We start from the raw sequence: 17,269 nt of genomic DNA on the forward strand, positions 1-17,269 counted from the left end.
TGTCTGGTGTAGGGAACTACAGAGACACAAGATCCATGTGTTTTGGAGTATAAAGTCTCTCTGTTGCCTTGAAAATCTGATGAGGAAGAAGATTATTTCTTTTGAAAATGGTACAGCATTTTGATGAAATCTAGATCCTTTGGAGAGTGCCAAGGCAGGCACTAAAACTACATAGGAGAGTCCAATAACACTATGTGTAACAAAGCTCTGTTCTGTGTCACATACTGTTAGAAGGCTGGTTAATAAATAAGTTTAGTTAGAATTATACATTGATACATTTGTATTTGTTTTTAACTAATAAATTAATTTTAATTGTGATTTTAATTACTAAAACCTGACAAAAAGATTCACATAATTTAAATGGTAGTCATTGAGCTAAGTTAAAATGTAGTTATTTAGCTCAGTGATAAAGACATTAGCCCATGAGTCATAAAATTTGAATTGGTTTTTATCCTAGTGGATATTTAATACAAAGTGGTAAAATATAAAAAGAAGAGACTATGAAGCCAAGCCCAAAATACCTTCTGATCCACAGACTGTGATTTTATTTCAGGATAAATAGTTCATTTTGAACTAAGTGATATTTGTTTCATTTTGTTTGAGTAACTGAATCTCATAAATCTCACCATTTTTGTTGAGCTCTTAAATAAACAGGTACATATACATGTACGCACGTATCATAAAGGATAAGCAGCCAAACATGAGTTATTTTAGTATTATAGCAAAAAAGAGTAAATTCCAGATTGAGATGCTTAACAAGGGAATCTTAAGTAGACATAGAAGTGATATACCTCTGCACTTAGTACTGGTGGGATCAGCACTGTAATACTGCAGTCCAACCACATGTTCATAATTCAAGGAAGATTTAGAAATCTGGATATAAAACTGGAGAGAAAAGCAATGAATATAAGGGAATGGATGTTTTACAGTAAAATATTTGGAGTTTAAACTATATAAATAAAAATTGAGCCAATTTAGAGTTCCTAGGACAGAATTTACAACATCTCAGAAAGGGATATATATATATATATATATATATATATATATATATATAAGTACTTCAATCCAGCAATCCAGCAAGTTTATGGAAGGGTGATAAAATGAAGTTTAAATTTGAGAAAATAACACTAGAGATACCTTAACAATGAAAGCCATTAAGCATTAAAACAATTTACAAAAAGGTGTGGTAGAATTTCTATCACTGATCATTTTACCTTTATGTTTTTCTGGAATATCTGATTTATTTAACAAATGCAAATGAATTTGTAGCAGAGAATTGTTCTGAGTAACTATATGCACACTGCTAAGTGTAAAGGCAATACAGGTAAATACAGTAATCTTTTCTTGGTATAAAAACCCATTAATGTATAAATTAAAACAAGACTAGTATTTAATTAGAAATAGTAAAGAAATGAATATATGATCATTAAGCCATTCCTGTCATTTGTCTGCTTTTTTCACTGCAAATTACTATGTAAAGAATGTTCTGAAATAACTGATTCTTATACTTGGAGCAGTCAACAATCTCTAAAGCCATTTTCCATTTTTTCAATTTCCTGCATATTATGAGATTGTAATATTCAGTTTCCTTCTGCAATATATCATCTGATATTGAAATACTGTATTATGTAAATTATAAAGATAACATTCACAATATGGTACAGACTATTTCTCAATTGGTCTTCATGCAGAACAGCATTAATCCTGACAGATGTATAACTCAGCAGGTGGACTAAGGGTTCTGTAAAGTAACATAATAGAGCTTTAAAATTAAAATAATAGTTTTAACTATTATAATAATTCAATCAACAGTAGTTCTCTATATCACATTTACTCAAACTTCTCATAGAATCACAGAATTGTGGAATATCCTGAGTTGGAAGGGAGCCACAAGGATTGTCGAATCCAACTCCTGACTCCACACAGGACCACCTCAAAACCAGACCACGGATCTGAGAGCATTGTCCAAATGATCCTTGAACTCTGGCACGCCTAGTGCTGTGACCACTGCCCTGAGGAGCCTGTCCCAGTGCCCGACCACCCTCTGGGTGCAGAACCTTTCCCTAACCCCCAGCCTGACTCCTCCCCGTCCCAGCTCCATGCCATTCCCTCAGGTCCTGTCGCTGTCCCCAGAGAGCAGAGCTCAGCGCATGCCCCTCCACTCCCCTCATGAGGAAGCTGAAGGCCACTGTGAGGCCTCTCCTCAGCCTGCTCTGCCCCGGGCTGAACAAACCCAGTGACTTCAACAACTCCTCATATGTCTTGCTCTCTAGACCCTTCACCATCTTCATAGCCCTCCTTTGGACAAACTTTTGACTACTTTCCCTTAAACAGAAAAATTTACAATTATGTCCAGGTTGTTTAAATTTTCTTTGCATTATGATTTCTTACAAATATGATCCTTTTTTCTGCACATGTAATTTGAAAATCATTCCGTATGCAGCAGAAGTCTTAATGTTTTACTTTTAATTAGTAGAAGAATTGGATTAAAAGTAAGACTCCGTTTAATCCAAATCAGTGTTGGGTAGGCTGTTCATCTTCTATGGGCTAGTACTGTGAAACCCTAACTGTCAAATACAGTGTTTTCTTATGTGCAGTCTCACTTATTTCATTAGACCTCTCATAATGACTACCCATGGGCACAATTATTTGCAGGATCACATCTTTACTTAGTAAAGAAACACCATCAAAGGGTAGTCAGGAAAAAATATGGATATAATGAAATCAATCCCTTTTACCAAACCAGTCTGCAAGATTCTATAAATGCATATTTGGCAGTCTCAGGAGGGTGCTTTGCATGGAAGTTTCAAACATCTGTGCTGCAGCCTAAGAAGTACCACATTAGTGAATGTCTTCAGGATCCATACAACATCTTAGGACAGCGATGATAGCAATCCAATTTATCCACTCACACTTTGCTCTGTGAATATTCACTGTACAAAATCAGGAGAGTGTATTGCATGAGAAAGAAAACTATTGCTGTAAATGAGCATTTGTAGAACAGTAGGTGTACTTTTAAACTTATCTACGCTGGTTATCAGTACCTTGAGCCATTTAAACATGAGGAATTTGTGAGGTATGTTATCCTTGTTGTTTGCTTACTGTTTGGATTTTACCTATTTCATAAAAGAAATTAAACTGGACACCTCTAGAGCGTCTTCAGGATGGTTAATACATTTTGTTTTACCCCTGAATTTGATCACATCTTACTTACCAGCACAATAGATTAAAAAATGTGTTCAGTGCGTTTGTTCAATGTAAAGCTTACTTGGAGTCCTTTTCTGCTTTTAAACAAGAGGTGGTGACTCACAGCTTTTTTGCCCATGTAAGCAGTTCTTTCAGTTCAAGTCAAACTGATTAAATTCAACCTCCTTTGGCAATTATTTAAATTTCTAATTTCTTTGACTGCACTGAAAACAAACAAGAAGCTGCTGCTAAGATGCTTCCTCTGGGAGGTGACACCTAATAGCTAAAGCACAGTAAAGACCACACTTTAAAAACATAGCTTTTTAACTAGAGGCCTGGTTCTCCCTTTCTGCTTATACTCAGTCCTGATCTAGCTTTTCCACCCAATAGGCTAGAATTAACATATACCAGTTTGTGATGTGCAATGTAATGTATGGTAAGATGTTACTTTGGTCTTGATGTTTGGATGCTGGGAGACATTTAGCTTACCTGCTAAATTTACCTATTGACAGTAGTCACACAAGTAGGTCTTTCACTTCTTATTTCAGATTGTACAAAGGGGAAGAATTAGAGCATGTGGAAAACAAAATGATGTCAACACCACTATCTCTTCGTTAGTCTGCATCTAGTAAGTCTTGGCCCACAAAACAATCTTGACACTGGGGATATCCACGCTAGTCCTGATAACCAGACTGCATACCCACCAATGAAAACTGGACAGAAACATCACCCACTCTGGGATGTCTGCCAAAGAAGTACCTCCATACTTCAGGAAAGCTGTGGGATAGCATGGTTTAAGTGTGAAATTTTCACAAACAAAGGACTTCTTCAACATAGACACATCCAGGACTGAGGAAATCAGCTAAAAGGGAAGAATGCAGTTACATCAGCAACTGTATAAGAAGACTGGCCACTGTGTACTCACATGGCTGTGCTCTACCCTTACTGCAAGCCCTCTATCCACCAAGATCCCAAATCTGACATCAAGAGGAGTGATTCCCACTGGTGAGAGAAGAATTCACGCCTCACTCTTCTGCTAGGAGGAGCCTGTGCAAGTCAGTGGTCAAAAACCATTCTGCCTGGGGCACATGATCAATTTTGTTCTTGATGCTGCTCATCCATAGTTACTGGTGGCACTGACAGACACAATCCTCATAGCAGCAAAGTGATCAGTGGCACAGCAAGAGTCCTAACGCTTACTTCCAGCTGAAGCTAATGGCCCCAAAAGATAAGAAATAAATATAGGGCCTTTGCTAAAAGGTATCTTTATTAAATGACAACAGGGAGCAAATAATGAAGCAAATTTACAGAAAATTACCAAGATGAGGAAGAACAGAAATTGCCAAAAGCACACAAAGATAATGAAACAAGAACTCATTTTTAACTGAGATTCACAGAGAGAAAAAGATCACATAGTTAATAAAACATTTTAAAGGATCATACATGTTTAAAAAAGTAATAAAATATAGCCAAAGCTAACTTGTACTAAGCAAATCCTGTCAAATCTCTTTAATTTTCTTCTTTGCCAGACTAACTGGTCTAGTGTGTAAGAAGGAAGTGTATTTGTAATATAATGACTTAATAAAGTCTTTCCTGCTGTCCTAATGAGACATTCTCATAAAGAAAGTAAGGAAATATAATTTTGATGAAATTACCTAAAATGAGGATAAGACTGGTTGAATAAACAATTAGGAATAGTTCACTGCCACAGAAAGAGCACCATTCAAGTGGTATCATAAGATACCAGCTCAAATCAACTGCATATTCTCTTGGATAGAGTCATAAAGCTCAGTGATAAGAGCTTGTGAACATGACCAGAATGGGTGAAGTTGCAAGTACCTAGGAGGTTAGATAAAAAATTCATTCAAAGACATTCTTCATTCAAAGACATGAAATAACATTTAATAGAGACAATTGAAAAATGCTGTAGAAAGGAGATGGAAACACTTGATGAGGCAGCAGGAACACCAAAAATGATACGGAAATTATCTTGGGAATGATATCATGACTAAGAAGGGATAATAGCATAAAAAAAGCAAGTCTTGGTGATATAAAAGAGAGTTGCTTGGATTTTGAGACACATTCATTTTTCTCCCAACTAACACCTATATAATTTTTTACTGGAATAATCTGTCCATTTGGAGGAATTATACTTTGAAGAAAGCTGTAGACATACCACAAAGGAAAAGGAAACAATAAAACCCAGAAATTAAGGCAAATTCACCTGAAGAGAAATACTGAAGTGGATTCGTTTTGCCGATCAAAGAGAAGACTGAAAGCCAGAAAGGTAAACACGGAAAAAAGTTACTAATAAGAAGCTGATGACAAAGTATTCCTCCATATACTGAGAAGAGAAAGAAGCAATCTTTTCAATAGCTTTGGGCATTTTTTTCCTGCAGATCTCACTGTAGTGCACATACATTGAGAGAACATACAAGGAAGCTTCGTCCTGTCATGGAAGCAGCCAGTAGCAGGATGGAGTTCAGGCTGGGCTAAGGAATACTCTTCTGGATTCCTTGGAAAAGCTTCATGTAGTGTGGTACATTAGGTAATAGAATCATTAAAGGTGTTTGGTTTTTTGGTTGGTTGGTTGTTGTTTTTTTTTGTTTGTTTTTCTGTTTGTTTGGCTGGTTGTGTTTTGTTTTTGTTTTTGTTTGTTGTTTGCTTGTTTGTTTTTGTTGTTTTGTTTTGTTTTACATTGCAGGAGAATGGAATGTAAATAGGGAGATCTGGTAACATAACAGTACATTTTAATTGGGTCCCTGAAGGGGCAATCATTCTTACTAGATAAGCCTTGCTGAACATTGTTTAAAATCTATATGCATTTTTATGCGGATTTGGTTGTTGTTGCTTTTGGTTGTTGCTGTTCAAAACAACAAGAAAATTCTGTTAATTATTTAGAAATACCACCCCCATTAGTCAAGTATAATGCTTGTTTATTTAAATTTTAATTTTTATGAGCCATGTCGTTATAGCATTGAAATCCTTTCTCCATCATTAAGGAAGCTATTAATTCTGGTTCACAGAAATGTTTAAACAATTTCTTTTAATTGTCCATTATCAACAGTGAAGGTTAGTGCAATACATTAGTTTTACACCAATGCATTTTACTTGGTTTGCATAATACAAATGTTCCAGTTAATGTGTATCCAAAGCCTCGAGTAGACATCATTACATTTCAAATGAGAGGTTAGCAAGACCTATTATTCTGGTGCTGAAAAATGGATTGCCTAAAGTAAGGCGATTAATAAGTTAAGATAGATCAGCTCAGCACAAAATGTATCTTCTTTACTGCTAACAGGAGACCAAACTAATTTACTCCAAAAATACAGATGTTTACCCATAAAGTGTATAACAACCACCATGGTGTGGTTACAGCTGCATGCTTTAAGCTCCGAATGTAGACTGAAAACCTTAGAGCTCCAACAATCAGAATAGCAATACAGAGGAATCAAGCTGACTTAATTTCTCTATGTCAGGCAATGTTTAAAAACTAGTTGCAGGCCTGGAGGAAAGCTGTGTGTCAGCTTTTCTGGCGATCAGGAAATCGTTCACTTAATTTTTGCAAACTGAAAAAAAAAAAGAAAAAAAAAATAGGATCTGCTTCCTAAGTGGATTTTTCACATCACTATTTCCTTGAAGTACTTTATACAATCAGACACTTTTAACAATATTAATGAGAAACATTACAAAGTTCACTCATGCCAGTTGGAAAATGACTTAACTACTAATCTTGTTGTAATGTCTCCTGAATTCATCACTGGAAAAGTTTTCCTAGAAGTAGTACAAAACAGCTCACTAGCAGTATCCCAACCAGCCTATCAAGACAATATTAAGTATTAAATGTATTTCACCAGAGTCACTATCGGTAGTCTACCTACAGATAACATGGAGTAATTTAACACAATTATGTTCTGGTATATTAGGGATGAGTAAGCATGTAAAACTGCAAATGACCATACTCTCATTAATTTCTTTGTCAGCTCACCACCTGCTTGTCTTTGCATTTCCACATCACTCTTTATATTCTACATTACTCATTCTCTTTCTCTTTTAATTTTGCCTTCAATTTATTATCCACTTTTTTTTTCTTTTTTTGCTTCATATCATCTCTGCACAGCTTCTTATCACCCATTCTCATCAACCATTCTCTTTCTCAATTCCACAAACTCTTATCCAACTTCTCAGTGTACTTCTGCCACTAAAGCCACTCTTTAAATCATAAATGATCTCCAGTTTTGGATTTTTTTAATCCATTATTTTCCATCCCTTATGTAGCCTTACCAGTAGCTACATACTTGTGGATTTTCTCTCTCCTTTTTCCTCCTCATCTTTGTATGTATTTTTTCCTCTGAACAATAACAGACTCTTCCCACTAGTAGGTCTTTGTGACACTTCCTACTCAAATTTGATCCTTTGCTTCCTTATACATTCAACCCAACCATCAAGCTCAATTCTAGTGCTGACATCCTATCTTTAAACTCCTAACACTTCATCTGCATCTGTGTAGGTGTCTGCAGTGTCTGTCTTTGGCCAAAATAAATAAATAAATAAATAAATAAGAGAGAGAAAGAAAAAAGCTGGATAACAGTAGGAGCAAAAGTAGTGTGTGTGGATGGGATGGAGGAAACTCTCTGAAAGTATGTTTTCACAAAACTGTTTAAGTCAAAGAGGAAGATGACCATCAGCCACAGGAATTCACCAGGGAATTATGGAGAGACTTCTGAAATAAAAAAGGAGTCAGCTTAAAAGAGGTGTAAGGAAAGTACAGAAATTTGAGGCAGCAAAGAGACATCTTGGAGTGGCTAAAGCCACACTCAAAACCGAGTTTGATGCTGACAGAAGTCACCATGCAGCCACCAGGTGACCTTGAAGCACCTCAGCAGCGTGCACCAGCACAACAGGCACACACAGCACTGCAGAAACCTCCATTGCAAGGTGCATGGAAGTAGGAGAATGAAATTCATATCCTCACTTGCTCACACCTGCCTTGATCCTCCCACTTGTACAGTTTCCTATGTCATTCCCCAACCATTTTTGGTTTGAGTTACGACTACGTGCAAGCTCATGTATATGAGTTAAGGTGACTATATATGACTATAGAGTAACTGAACTGCTTGCATTAGCCAAGTTAGCATCTATAGACGGTCCTGTATTGCACATGAACCCTTCGTATTCTCCACTACCTCCTGCTGAATCTCAGGTTTTCAAGCTGTGAGTAAAATAAGATTGCCAGAAAAGAGTATGAGAGGAAATTATATTAATTCAAATGTAGTGTCGTAATGGCCAACTTCTTAATACAGAACATACCATTGAGTCCCTTTTTGTACACTAGCAGCTTAGCTCAGAAAACCACAGGTTTACACCAATGCAATCTATGCATTTGATGGCTGTTTATCATGGTCATCAAAATTCACATTTTTAAAACAATTTTAAAATCACACTTGAGAGCAGAATCCTGGTAATATTTTGGGATAACAGTTCCAAATATTTGTGTAAACTGTTTCTCAGACTCTCTTTTGGATTTGTTAATTTACTTTGTCATTATTGCCTCATAGGCACTATAGGCATTTTCAAAAGTTAAAAATACTTAAAATGTAACTCTTTTAAATGCCTTGCCAAATCCCGTTTTCACTTTCACATGCATTTATAAAGTAAACGATCATAGTCATGATTCTTATGTGGGCAGACAGTTTGCTTCCTTTTTTTTCTATTATCTGCTTTTCTATTATCTAAAAGATGAAATATTGAAGAATTAAAATGAATGTTTGCAAGCGCTGGCTAAATGGAAAATTAAACATTTCAGAAACCAAGATTCCCATAATGTCCAATAATAAACAGAGTACTGGCTTGGATTGTTCTTTGCTATTCTCTCCTGGTTTGGAAATCAACTTTTAATAACATTATCTGATAACACCTTAAGGACATGCGAGAATATTCTACACACAGAATACACGAATATACTAAACATACAATAGGAAAATAAATAAATACATGTTTAAAACATAGCCAGTTCTCATTCTCATATTTAATGCAGATAATTACCAGGCAGATTAATGAACAAACACTAATGAACATCTCAACACAATACAATGACCAGGCCCATCGTATGTGGTTCTGCTCGTGGGTAAATCAGGACTCCTTTTGCTTCAAGTGCATTTATGTGCACACAGGAAGCTTGGAAACCCAGAAAGTCAGCCTAGTCTGTTTTTAAAACTGATGGGCATGAGATTCCTGTGATCTAGCCAGGATTATGCTGGAAGCTGTTTCATCTTGTTTGACAGAAGCAGCTGTTTAAAACCTGCATAAAGGAAGCCCACTTCCTTTCTTTGCTGCTGCTTCTCTCCACAGCAAGTTCCCATCCTAGTCCATCCTAGGCGTGGAGGCAAGAGACCTGCCTCTGTCCTGGTCCCTGACCCCAGCCAGGTGCCAAGCCATGCTCAAGTGCAGCCTTCTGACTGCCACAGAAACAAATTCAAAACTCTGCTTTTAGCACATGGAAAACCTGCTTATTTTTCAAAAATACAAGAGAGGACACTTCAAGTTTGCTTCACAGAGCTGCTGCACTGGCTGAGCTGCAGTTTTCATTCACAGGCGCTCGTACATGGATACAAAGGATGTTAAACTGAGACAAAATGGGTACCAAGTACTCTGTGGCAAGTGTAGGAACCAATGCCATGGGAAAGCAGGAATAAGTATTCTTCAACTATACCAGGCAATGTTAGTCTATGACTCTCCAGAAAAGGATAATGCAAAGGAGAAGTAAAAATAATGGTCTCCCACCATGCCAAGGGCTGCAAGTTCTGTGAGGCAGAAGAATGACTCTTACCTTGTGCTACAACTCCTTTTCCCACCGATTTGAATATTTCTGCTAATCTGTGGTGTGGGATAGTGCTTGTCTGTCTACCGCGGCCACTTACAGTGCTTCTTCACCACTCCTGGGCCTTGTCACAAACACGTGGAGAACTCAGCATAACAGGGGCATTAGCTCTGATGAAACATATTTCCAATACAATGTTTTCACAACGCCAGGACCCCAAATACTTACACTTACAGCTTAATTCTTTAAATCTGCCTTCAGAATATGTCAATTCCACCCTAGAAAGAATTACATTATCACTTCTGATTACTCAGAGAAAAATAGGGAAAAAAAAATCCCTATTCCAGAATTCTACCTCATATCTCAACAGAATTTAATTTCTTTCCTGCCTCCCATCCTCTTGATTCTTTAGGATATGCAAAAAAATAATTCACTGTCTTCTTTCTCTTGCACTGTTGCTTTCTCTGCTTGAAGTACTGTTCTATTGAAGTACTGTCAGTTCTATTTCTTCAGGGATACTAGAAGTTCCTCTCTTCCCTTTTTAACTCCTGTAAAATGCAACCAGCAATGCATGATCTGCGGCTGCTCTTCTGCTACTATCCAAAAAATTGACTCCTTTTTATCCCAGTGGAGGCATAGCCTGACATTTGTGCATATGTCCTTTTAAACCTTGCACTAAATAATGACACTTTAATTCCAACCAAAAGAAATCTTTAAAGATTAAAATGTTGATCAGTGAATGCCGATAAATTCTCACTTAACGTTTTCTCTTTGGAAGTCTACAGTCAAAACTGTTGTTAAATCAGCTAATACGAATGAAGGGAAGGCTCTTATAAGAAGCATGAGATATGATGCAAAACTGTTTTTCATATGGTATTTTCCTTAGAGTGTGAAACTTAGAGCAGAACAAAACTGGATACACAACAATACAGAACAGAGTGCTTAAATAAAGAGCGTGTTCTTGTTAATGAACTGTCTTAAGTTACACAAAAAAGTTGTATTTTAGTACAAAAATAAGTAAATAAATAAAAATCCATGGTTCTAAGCCACCAAATCTTTTTCTGTCGTCAAAAGTACCAAAACAAATAGTCTTCTTCACAACCTGTTTTTCAAAACCAGCCGGGATTTTTCTCCATCACTTCAACAGCAATCTAGACTATCATTACTGTGATGACCATAAAAGTTCTCCTGACTTCCTAGTTTGGCTATCACCAGATTGAGATATCTCTACCATATAGTGTATTTTGCTGGAAGAGCGGATGTTTCTGTCCTCTCAATCCTCCTCCCAATGCCCACTTTTTCTGATTACTTTTTATATTAACCTCTTTCTCATTCCAGTTTCTAAGTCTTTTAAGGTACTACCATTTAAAAACAACTGTTGTTTAAACCAATACACGACAACATAATATTTGGGTATTTACCCATCAATATAACCACAAAAGCCACACAAAAGAGGCAGAAACAAGCATGTAAGCATAAAATACCTTCAGCAGTATCACCAAAGAGATGGTTATGCACTATATATAGTCTTTCAGAAGGTGCAACAAACTTTGCTGTTAGGGCAAAGGGAAATCAAGAAACAAACTGATGTCAGGGTTTTCTTGTGGAACTGTGCTTTTACATTCCAGCCTTTCTTTAAAGTAAGAAGCAAAGGATGATGACATATTCTCTTCCCTTCCCACCTTCCTCCTACACCAGTGGAATAAATTATCACTCATTAAATTAATATGCTACATTAATTTACAATTAAATGATCACTAGCAATAATGATATATAATGTACATTCGTAGTAATTGTAGTTCACTATTCAATATAAACCTGGCAAAGTTTCCCATTTATCTGCTTATTCTCTACACACAAGGAATAAGGATAATAATAATTTGGACCCATTGAAGACCATTACAAATAAAGAGAGAAAACATCATTTTATTTATTTATTTATTTTTTACAAGCTCCTAAACCACTATATAGCTTTAAAGTCTACTAATTTCTAGGTTGCCTACTGTTACAACCATTTCCTTTTCACTGAGATACATCCTTTTCATGTGATATCCTGATTTTGTGCTTACTCCATGGACACTAATTGAGAAGGTGCAAGCACCATTTATGCTCCTGTAAAACACAAGGATCCCTGTTCAGTACATACTATATTGAAGTCATAGTGCAAAAAGAGTAAACTATAAATCACAATTAAGAAAAAAATACCATCCTTATATATAAGCAGGTGTTTGCTTGTACTTGGAAAAGTCCTGAATATTTTGGGCTTCCAGAGGAAAAAAAAAAAAAAAAAGAAAGAAAGAAAAGAGAGGACATTACAATGGTGGTTATTTTTTTTTGCTAGAAAATACTTGTCAGTGTATTTTTTCCATAGGAGAAGAGTCTGCCAAAAAGTTGTAATGTCTAGAAGTCACAGAACATGCTGTTTCTGTATTTTACTATACTACATGTAAATGAAAAATAAAGTTACCAGTATAGACTATTCTTATTCCACAAATGATGGCAGTATAAATATTTTGTAGAAACCTGGTCTTTGTAAACATATACAATATATTGCACAGCCATCACCTGGCATCACCTATGTGCCCTGCAGTGGTGTAAGAATCATGCTGGAACAGCTTCTGCAAGTGGATTACAGTAAGATTCAGAATCCAGTCTTTGAAGCTGATTTTATCATAAAACAAAATAACAAAGCAGACTTTTTTATTTACATGACTAGAAGTAAGAAACCAAAGGATTGGACAAGGTCATTTTCTTAGTAAAAGAGGAGTTAAAGTTACAGAGATCTAGTGTAGTTAATTACAATTAATACAATGTTCATATATATAGTGAACAAAGATAATGGAACAACAGCAACAGTACAAGAAGCTTCTTTCATAGGCAAACACCATAATAAAGATAACAGTAGAGCTCCCTGAAGAGTTGGAAAACAAGTGTTTTTCCACTCCCGAAAGCAGGAGAAAGAACACCATGAGCCCTATTTTTCCACAGAAAATGTGTCAAACAGAGAACAGAAAAGAGAGGCATTTTGAAACTAATGCATTAATATTTTTAAAAATGCATTAAATCAAAGTTACACAGCAAGGACAAATTCATTGTTATTATCCAGCTACAGTTGATCAGGAAATCTCAAAAGGCCATGGATTTCTTGAAATAATTCCAGGTTTTCTTGGATCCAACTAAGGCAGTTACCAGAACAGCTTCTCTTATGACACTCTGATTCTTTTGCTTCCATTCACAGTGAAGACAAGGAAGACCAAAGTCACAAAACAACAAAAAGCAGACTGGAGTGCAGAAAAACATTAGCTTCAGTGTAAGCATTGACTAATGATTGTGGAGATTCTTATGTTAATAGAAATCACATAAATCTGAAAACTAAAATACTTATTATGTCATCTAATCTATGCAGTTGGCAGGAAAGGATTTGTTCCCTAAACCATATTTTATGTGGCTTTATTCAATCCAATTTTAAATTGCAGAGCTATGAAGCTCCCACTGCATTCTTTGAGAAAGCTGATTTGTTTATTGTTTGAATTAATTTGACCATTTCCAGTTATAGCAAATATGCTCAAGATGCTGTTCTTAATAAAAATATGGAATGTCCTCAGCAATTTATGCTAGCATTAAAATAGCCAGTGAATATCCAAGCTCTGTGAAATATCTGAGCTCTGTTGAAGTATCTTCGCATATAACAGGCAGATCTTTTGATAGTAACAAAGGCAGGAATCTCTAAGTATCTGGCAGTTGGGTTCTGATGCAATTACAAAATTTTATCCAATTGATGTGATTTATTAATCACTTCTTTATGATTCATAAGCTTGGCTTTTTTACGCAGCTATATTTCTGAATGAATTTTTTAGTTAATTCCTAGCACAACTAAATTGGAAATACCAAAAGTTACACTTCTTTCACAGCATTTTTATATTATTACTTCATGTTACTTCATGAATTCAGGACTTACCAAAAAAAAAAAAAAAAAAAAAGAACAGGAGTGTGAGTGTGAAATATCTTTTTTATTATTGATTTCCACATCTGAAAATGTAGTGCTTATCATACACACACAAAGAATTAGTAACATGGAAGGTAACATTTACAATAGATCCTCAGTCTGTTTGGCTTTTTTGCTACTGAGAAGGCAACTCAAACAAAAGTATATATCCACTGTAAATGTACCTTGGTAAGGAAGATACTCATAGGTACTTAAGTTCTGCTATAGCTCCCAAGAAAGACCTGATTTTTTTAGTGTACATCTAAAATTACTGTTGCCTGTATATACAGATTACACTCACACACACATGGACACACACACTTGTATACGGGCAATTTTATATTTTCTTCTTGTTTTGTGGGAAAAAATATAATCTGAACTGCAGGTTCAGTTACTTCAATGTAATGTTTGCACCCAGTAAAACCATACTACTTACATGGGAAGAATATTACAGGATTAAAAGCACTGAGGCTAAATCTTCACAATTTGTGTGTAAGAACACTATTTCACTGGAGAATATTTTCCAAAGTCAGAAGGAAAATGAGCACACTTTAAAAAAATCATCTGTTTAATGTACTATGATAGCATCTGTATTTACTGTACATGATATGATCTTTATGGCATACGGAGATTGTCTTTCTGTTTGAGCTGCCTAAAATATTGTGCTGGTCTCGACCTTGGAAATGTTTCTTAAGCATTTACTGTAGTATAACAGAGATCTTTTGCCAGAAGAGTCACTGCAGAGCCGTGGGCTCTTAGGGGGCTTTCCATATTAGGGGTTTTCTTGCTCTGGATTAAGCATGCCAGCAATAGTTAGTTGCTGTTCTGTATTTAAAACTGATTTGCAGGAATGAATTGGGCAAGAAATGTTGAAATTTCTTGTATTTCATTGAGTTAAGTTTACAACCACAAGAGAGTTTAGGGAGATATCCATTAAGAAAATTTTTGCAAACTATCCAGCGCTACATGAGCTACAGCAGATTTCTGAATACATCAGGAAATATGCACTTCGCCCGCAATTCTAATGGCACCAAAAGACTGTGAAGAATGTGCTTTTATAATAAAGTTTTTAAAGGTTACAGTTTATTGGATAGTTATCATTGATCCTTTAAAAATGGTTACTGATGTTTAAACAGAAATATAGTGAACTAAACTATTAATTTCAGTCAACAGCTTTCTACAAAATAATGCCTTAGCCACACTTTATTAAAGCAAAGTGCAATACATTTCATTTAATTTCTGATATAAATTACACAGCAAATCCACACAGGACTTTCCAACTTAAGGTTAGCACTTAGGCCATTTCATTTCTGTAATAACCTTTTAATCTCTGTATTCCCTTTCTGCACCATAACTGTACACTACTGAAAGACTTTTCCCCAGGTAGCAGAACATAATCCTGGCATGGCTACCTGAATTTACTCTGAAGTTGAAATGCCAGCCATTACTGTAATCTCATAAAATATGACATCAGTAGTGGCCATCCAATAAATTACAAACCTGTATCTGCTCTGGGACCATCTATAATCTTATATTTATTTGTCATATAAACACTGTGGTTTCAATATCCTACTGGTCATCCAGTAAGAATTGGAGTTTTGTTGAAGATGTCACTAGCCATAAACAGAAGTATGAACTATTGGAGGTATATTTAATCCTATGGCCACTGAAACCTTACTCTCACTAGTTTGAGAAATATTATTTCCCATGCAAGATCACCTAGTCTGAAGCTAGCAGTGGCCAAAGGAAATAAAGGGGTATGCTTTAGTAAAAGATAAATAAAATAAATCTAGCCCTGAGGAGCAAGCAAGCAACTTTACACTATTAGGTGCATCATTTCAAATACGAAAACTATGCCATCCAGACATAGTCAACTAAACCAACCAAGACTTGTGTTCCACATTTAAACAGCTTTATAATTCCAGAATACACTGAGGGACTGCAGAGCTGTAGGAAAAGAAAACAAAATGTGCGCACCAAAAAAAAAAAAAAAAAAGTTTTCAAGAGCTATGTTGCTCCTCTTTCATAATAAAGGCAATCCCCCACAAAACTTTAGAAAATGTAGATGACAGAAAGAAAAAATTCTCCAAAGTCCCCGTACAAGTAGAAAAAATATAATCTATAATCTGAGCACCAAAATTATCTAATACTCTCTAAGATTAAACTCATTTTCTTGAGCAATTTTTTGTGTGTTCGCATATGAACTTTAAGCTAACAAATAGAATGAAAGTTCATAATGTCTTCAGTTCAAAGAAACGGTAGCATCACTTACCTAAAGATTGGTCTTTGGAGATGCTTTTTCTTGATTGTAACACAATCATCCATTTAAAGACGGAAAAAAGACTTCTTCCAGCAAATAACTCCAAAAAGACCAGGGAGTAATCAGAAAACTTGGTCTTAGCTACTGTGCTGCAGAGAGCACACAGAACGATATTTTGGTTCTGGGGGAAGCCTCCCTCCCTCTTTCTGACAGTTGAGCAGAAAAGGGCCATAGAGGCCACATAAGACAGGCACGTCCGTGCACCAGCAGACCCTGCAGGCTGAGCAAAACTGGAGTCAAGTTGATCGAAGCACAGAATTGTACTGGATTCCTTTCAACTGTGCAGGAAAAAAGGGGAGCTTTGCCAAGTGCTACCCAGGTAAAAATGTTTTAGATTATTCCAGCCATGAGAGCACTTCTTACACATGCTGGTCAAAGTCTTAAATGCAGAGTCACTCTCTCCCTCGCTCTTTAAAACACACTGTTCCAAGGCTCAACTTGTTTTTCTTCAAAATAAAAGTTGTGCAGCTGTTTCAGCATTCCCATGCGAGTACCTTCAGAAAGTTTGTTCTGGTAAAAGAACTGTATACAAATTAATGAAGACGGATGGATCTGGTCTGTGAGGCTGGCTCCACTTCAAGAGATTGTAATTATTTTACAATCTGGCTTTTATTCACTCAGGATGATGTGTGGCTATAGCTATGTAAATTAAAGCACTGCTCATAATTTTTAGCATTCATAACCTAATAACCTAGAGTTGGCTGAAGCAGAATATGGTGTTTGTAGCTGGTAGAACCATAACTACATAAAACAAACCAATGCTATGTGAGTGAAGAAAACAAAGCTGACCAAGTTCAGATAGTGACAGTAGCAAACTGTTACTGTTTGCAAGATAAGATTTCAACAGAGATTCAAAGTCAAGAGCTTGCTCTGACATCACGCTGACATAAATCAGGAAGAATTCAACCGCAGCAAACACAGGCTGTAACGAAAGCTACAAGGCAGGAGCAGGACCGTG

General features: G+C 36.1%; 1 protein-coding gene across 11 annotated transcripts in view; it reads right to left on the reverse strand.

The window, feature by feature from the left end:
• The window catches only part of PDE1A (phosphodiesterase 1A), a 222,140-nt gene that overhangs the window by 100,371 nt on the left and 104,500 nt on the right, over window positions 1–17,269 (reverse strand). Inside the window, exon 1 of one of the 11 annotated variants that reach the window (XM_068685901.1) lies at window positions 16,264–16,863. The exons of the other annotated variants lie outside the window; for them this stretch is intronic. Within the exon in view, the coding sequence (XP_068542002.1) occupies window positions 16,264–16,316 (53 nt within the window). The 5' untranslated portion in view covers window positions 16,317–16,863. Of the gene's footprint in view, window positions 1–16,263; window positions 16,864–17,269 lie in introns of those variants that run through there. 11 annotated transcript variants of the gene reach the window in all.

This window comes from Anas acuta, chromosome 6 (genome assembly GCF_963932015.1).
Source record: "Anas acuta chromosome 6, bAnaAcu1.1, whole genome shotgun sequence".
NCBI classification, from domain to species: Eukaryota; Metazoa; Chordata; class Aves; order Anseriformes; family Anatidae; genus Anas; species Anas acuta.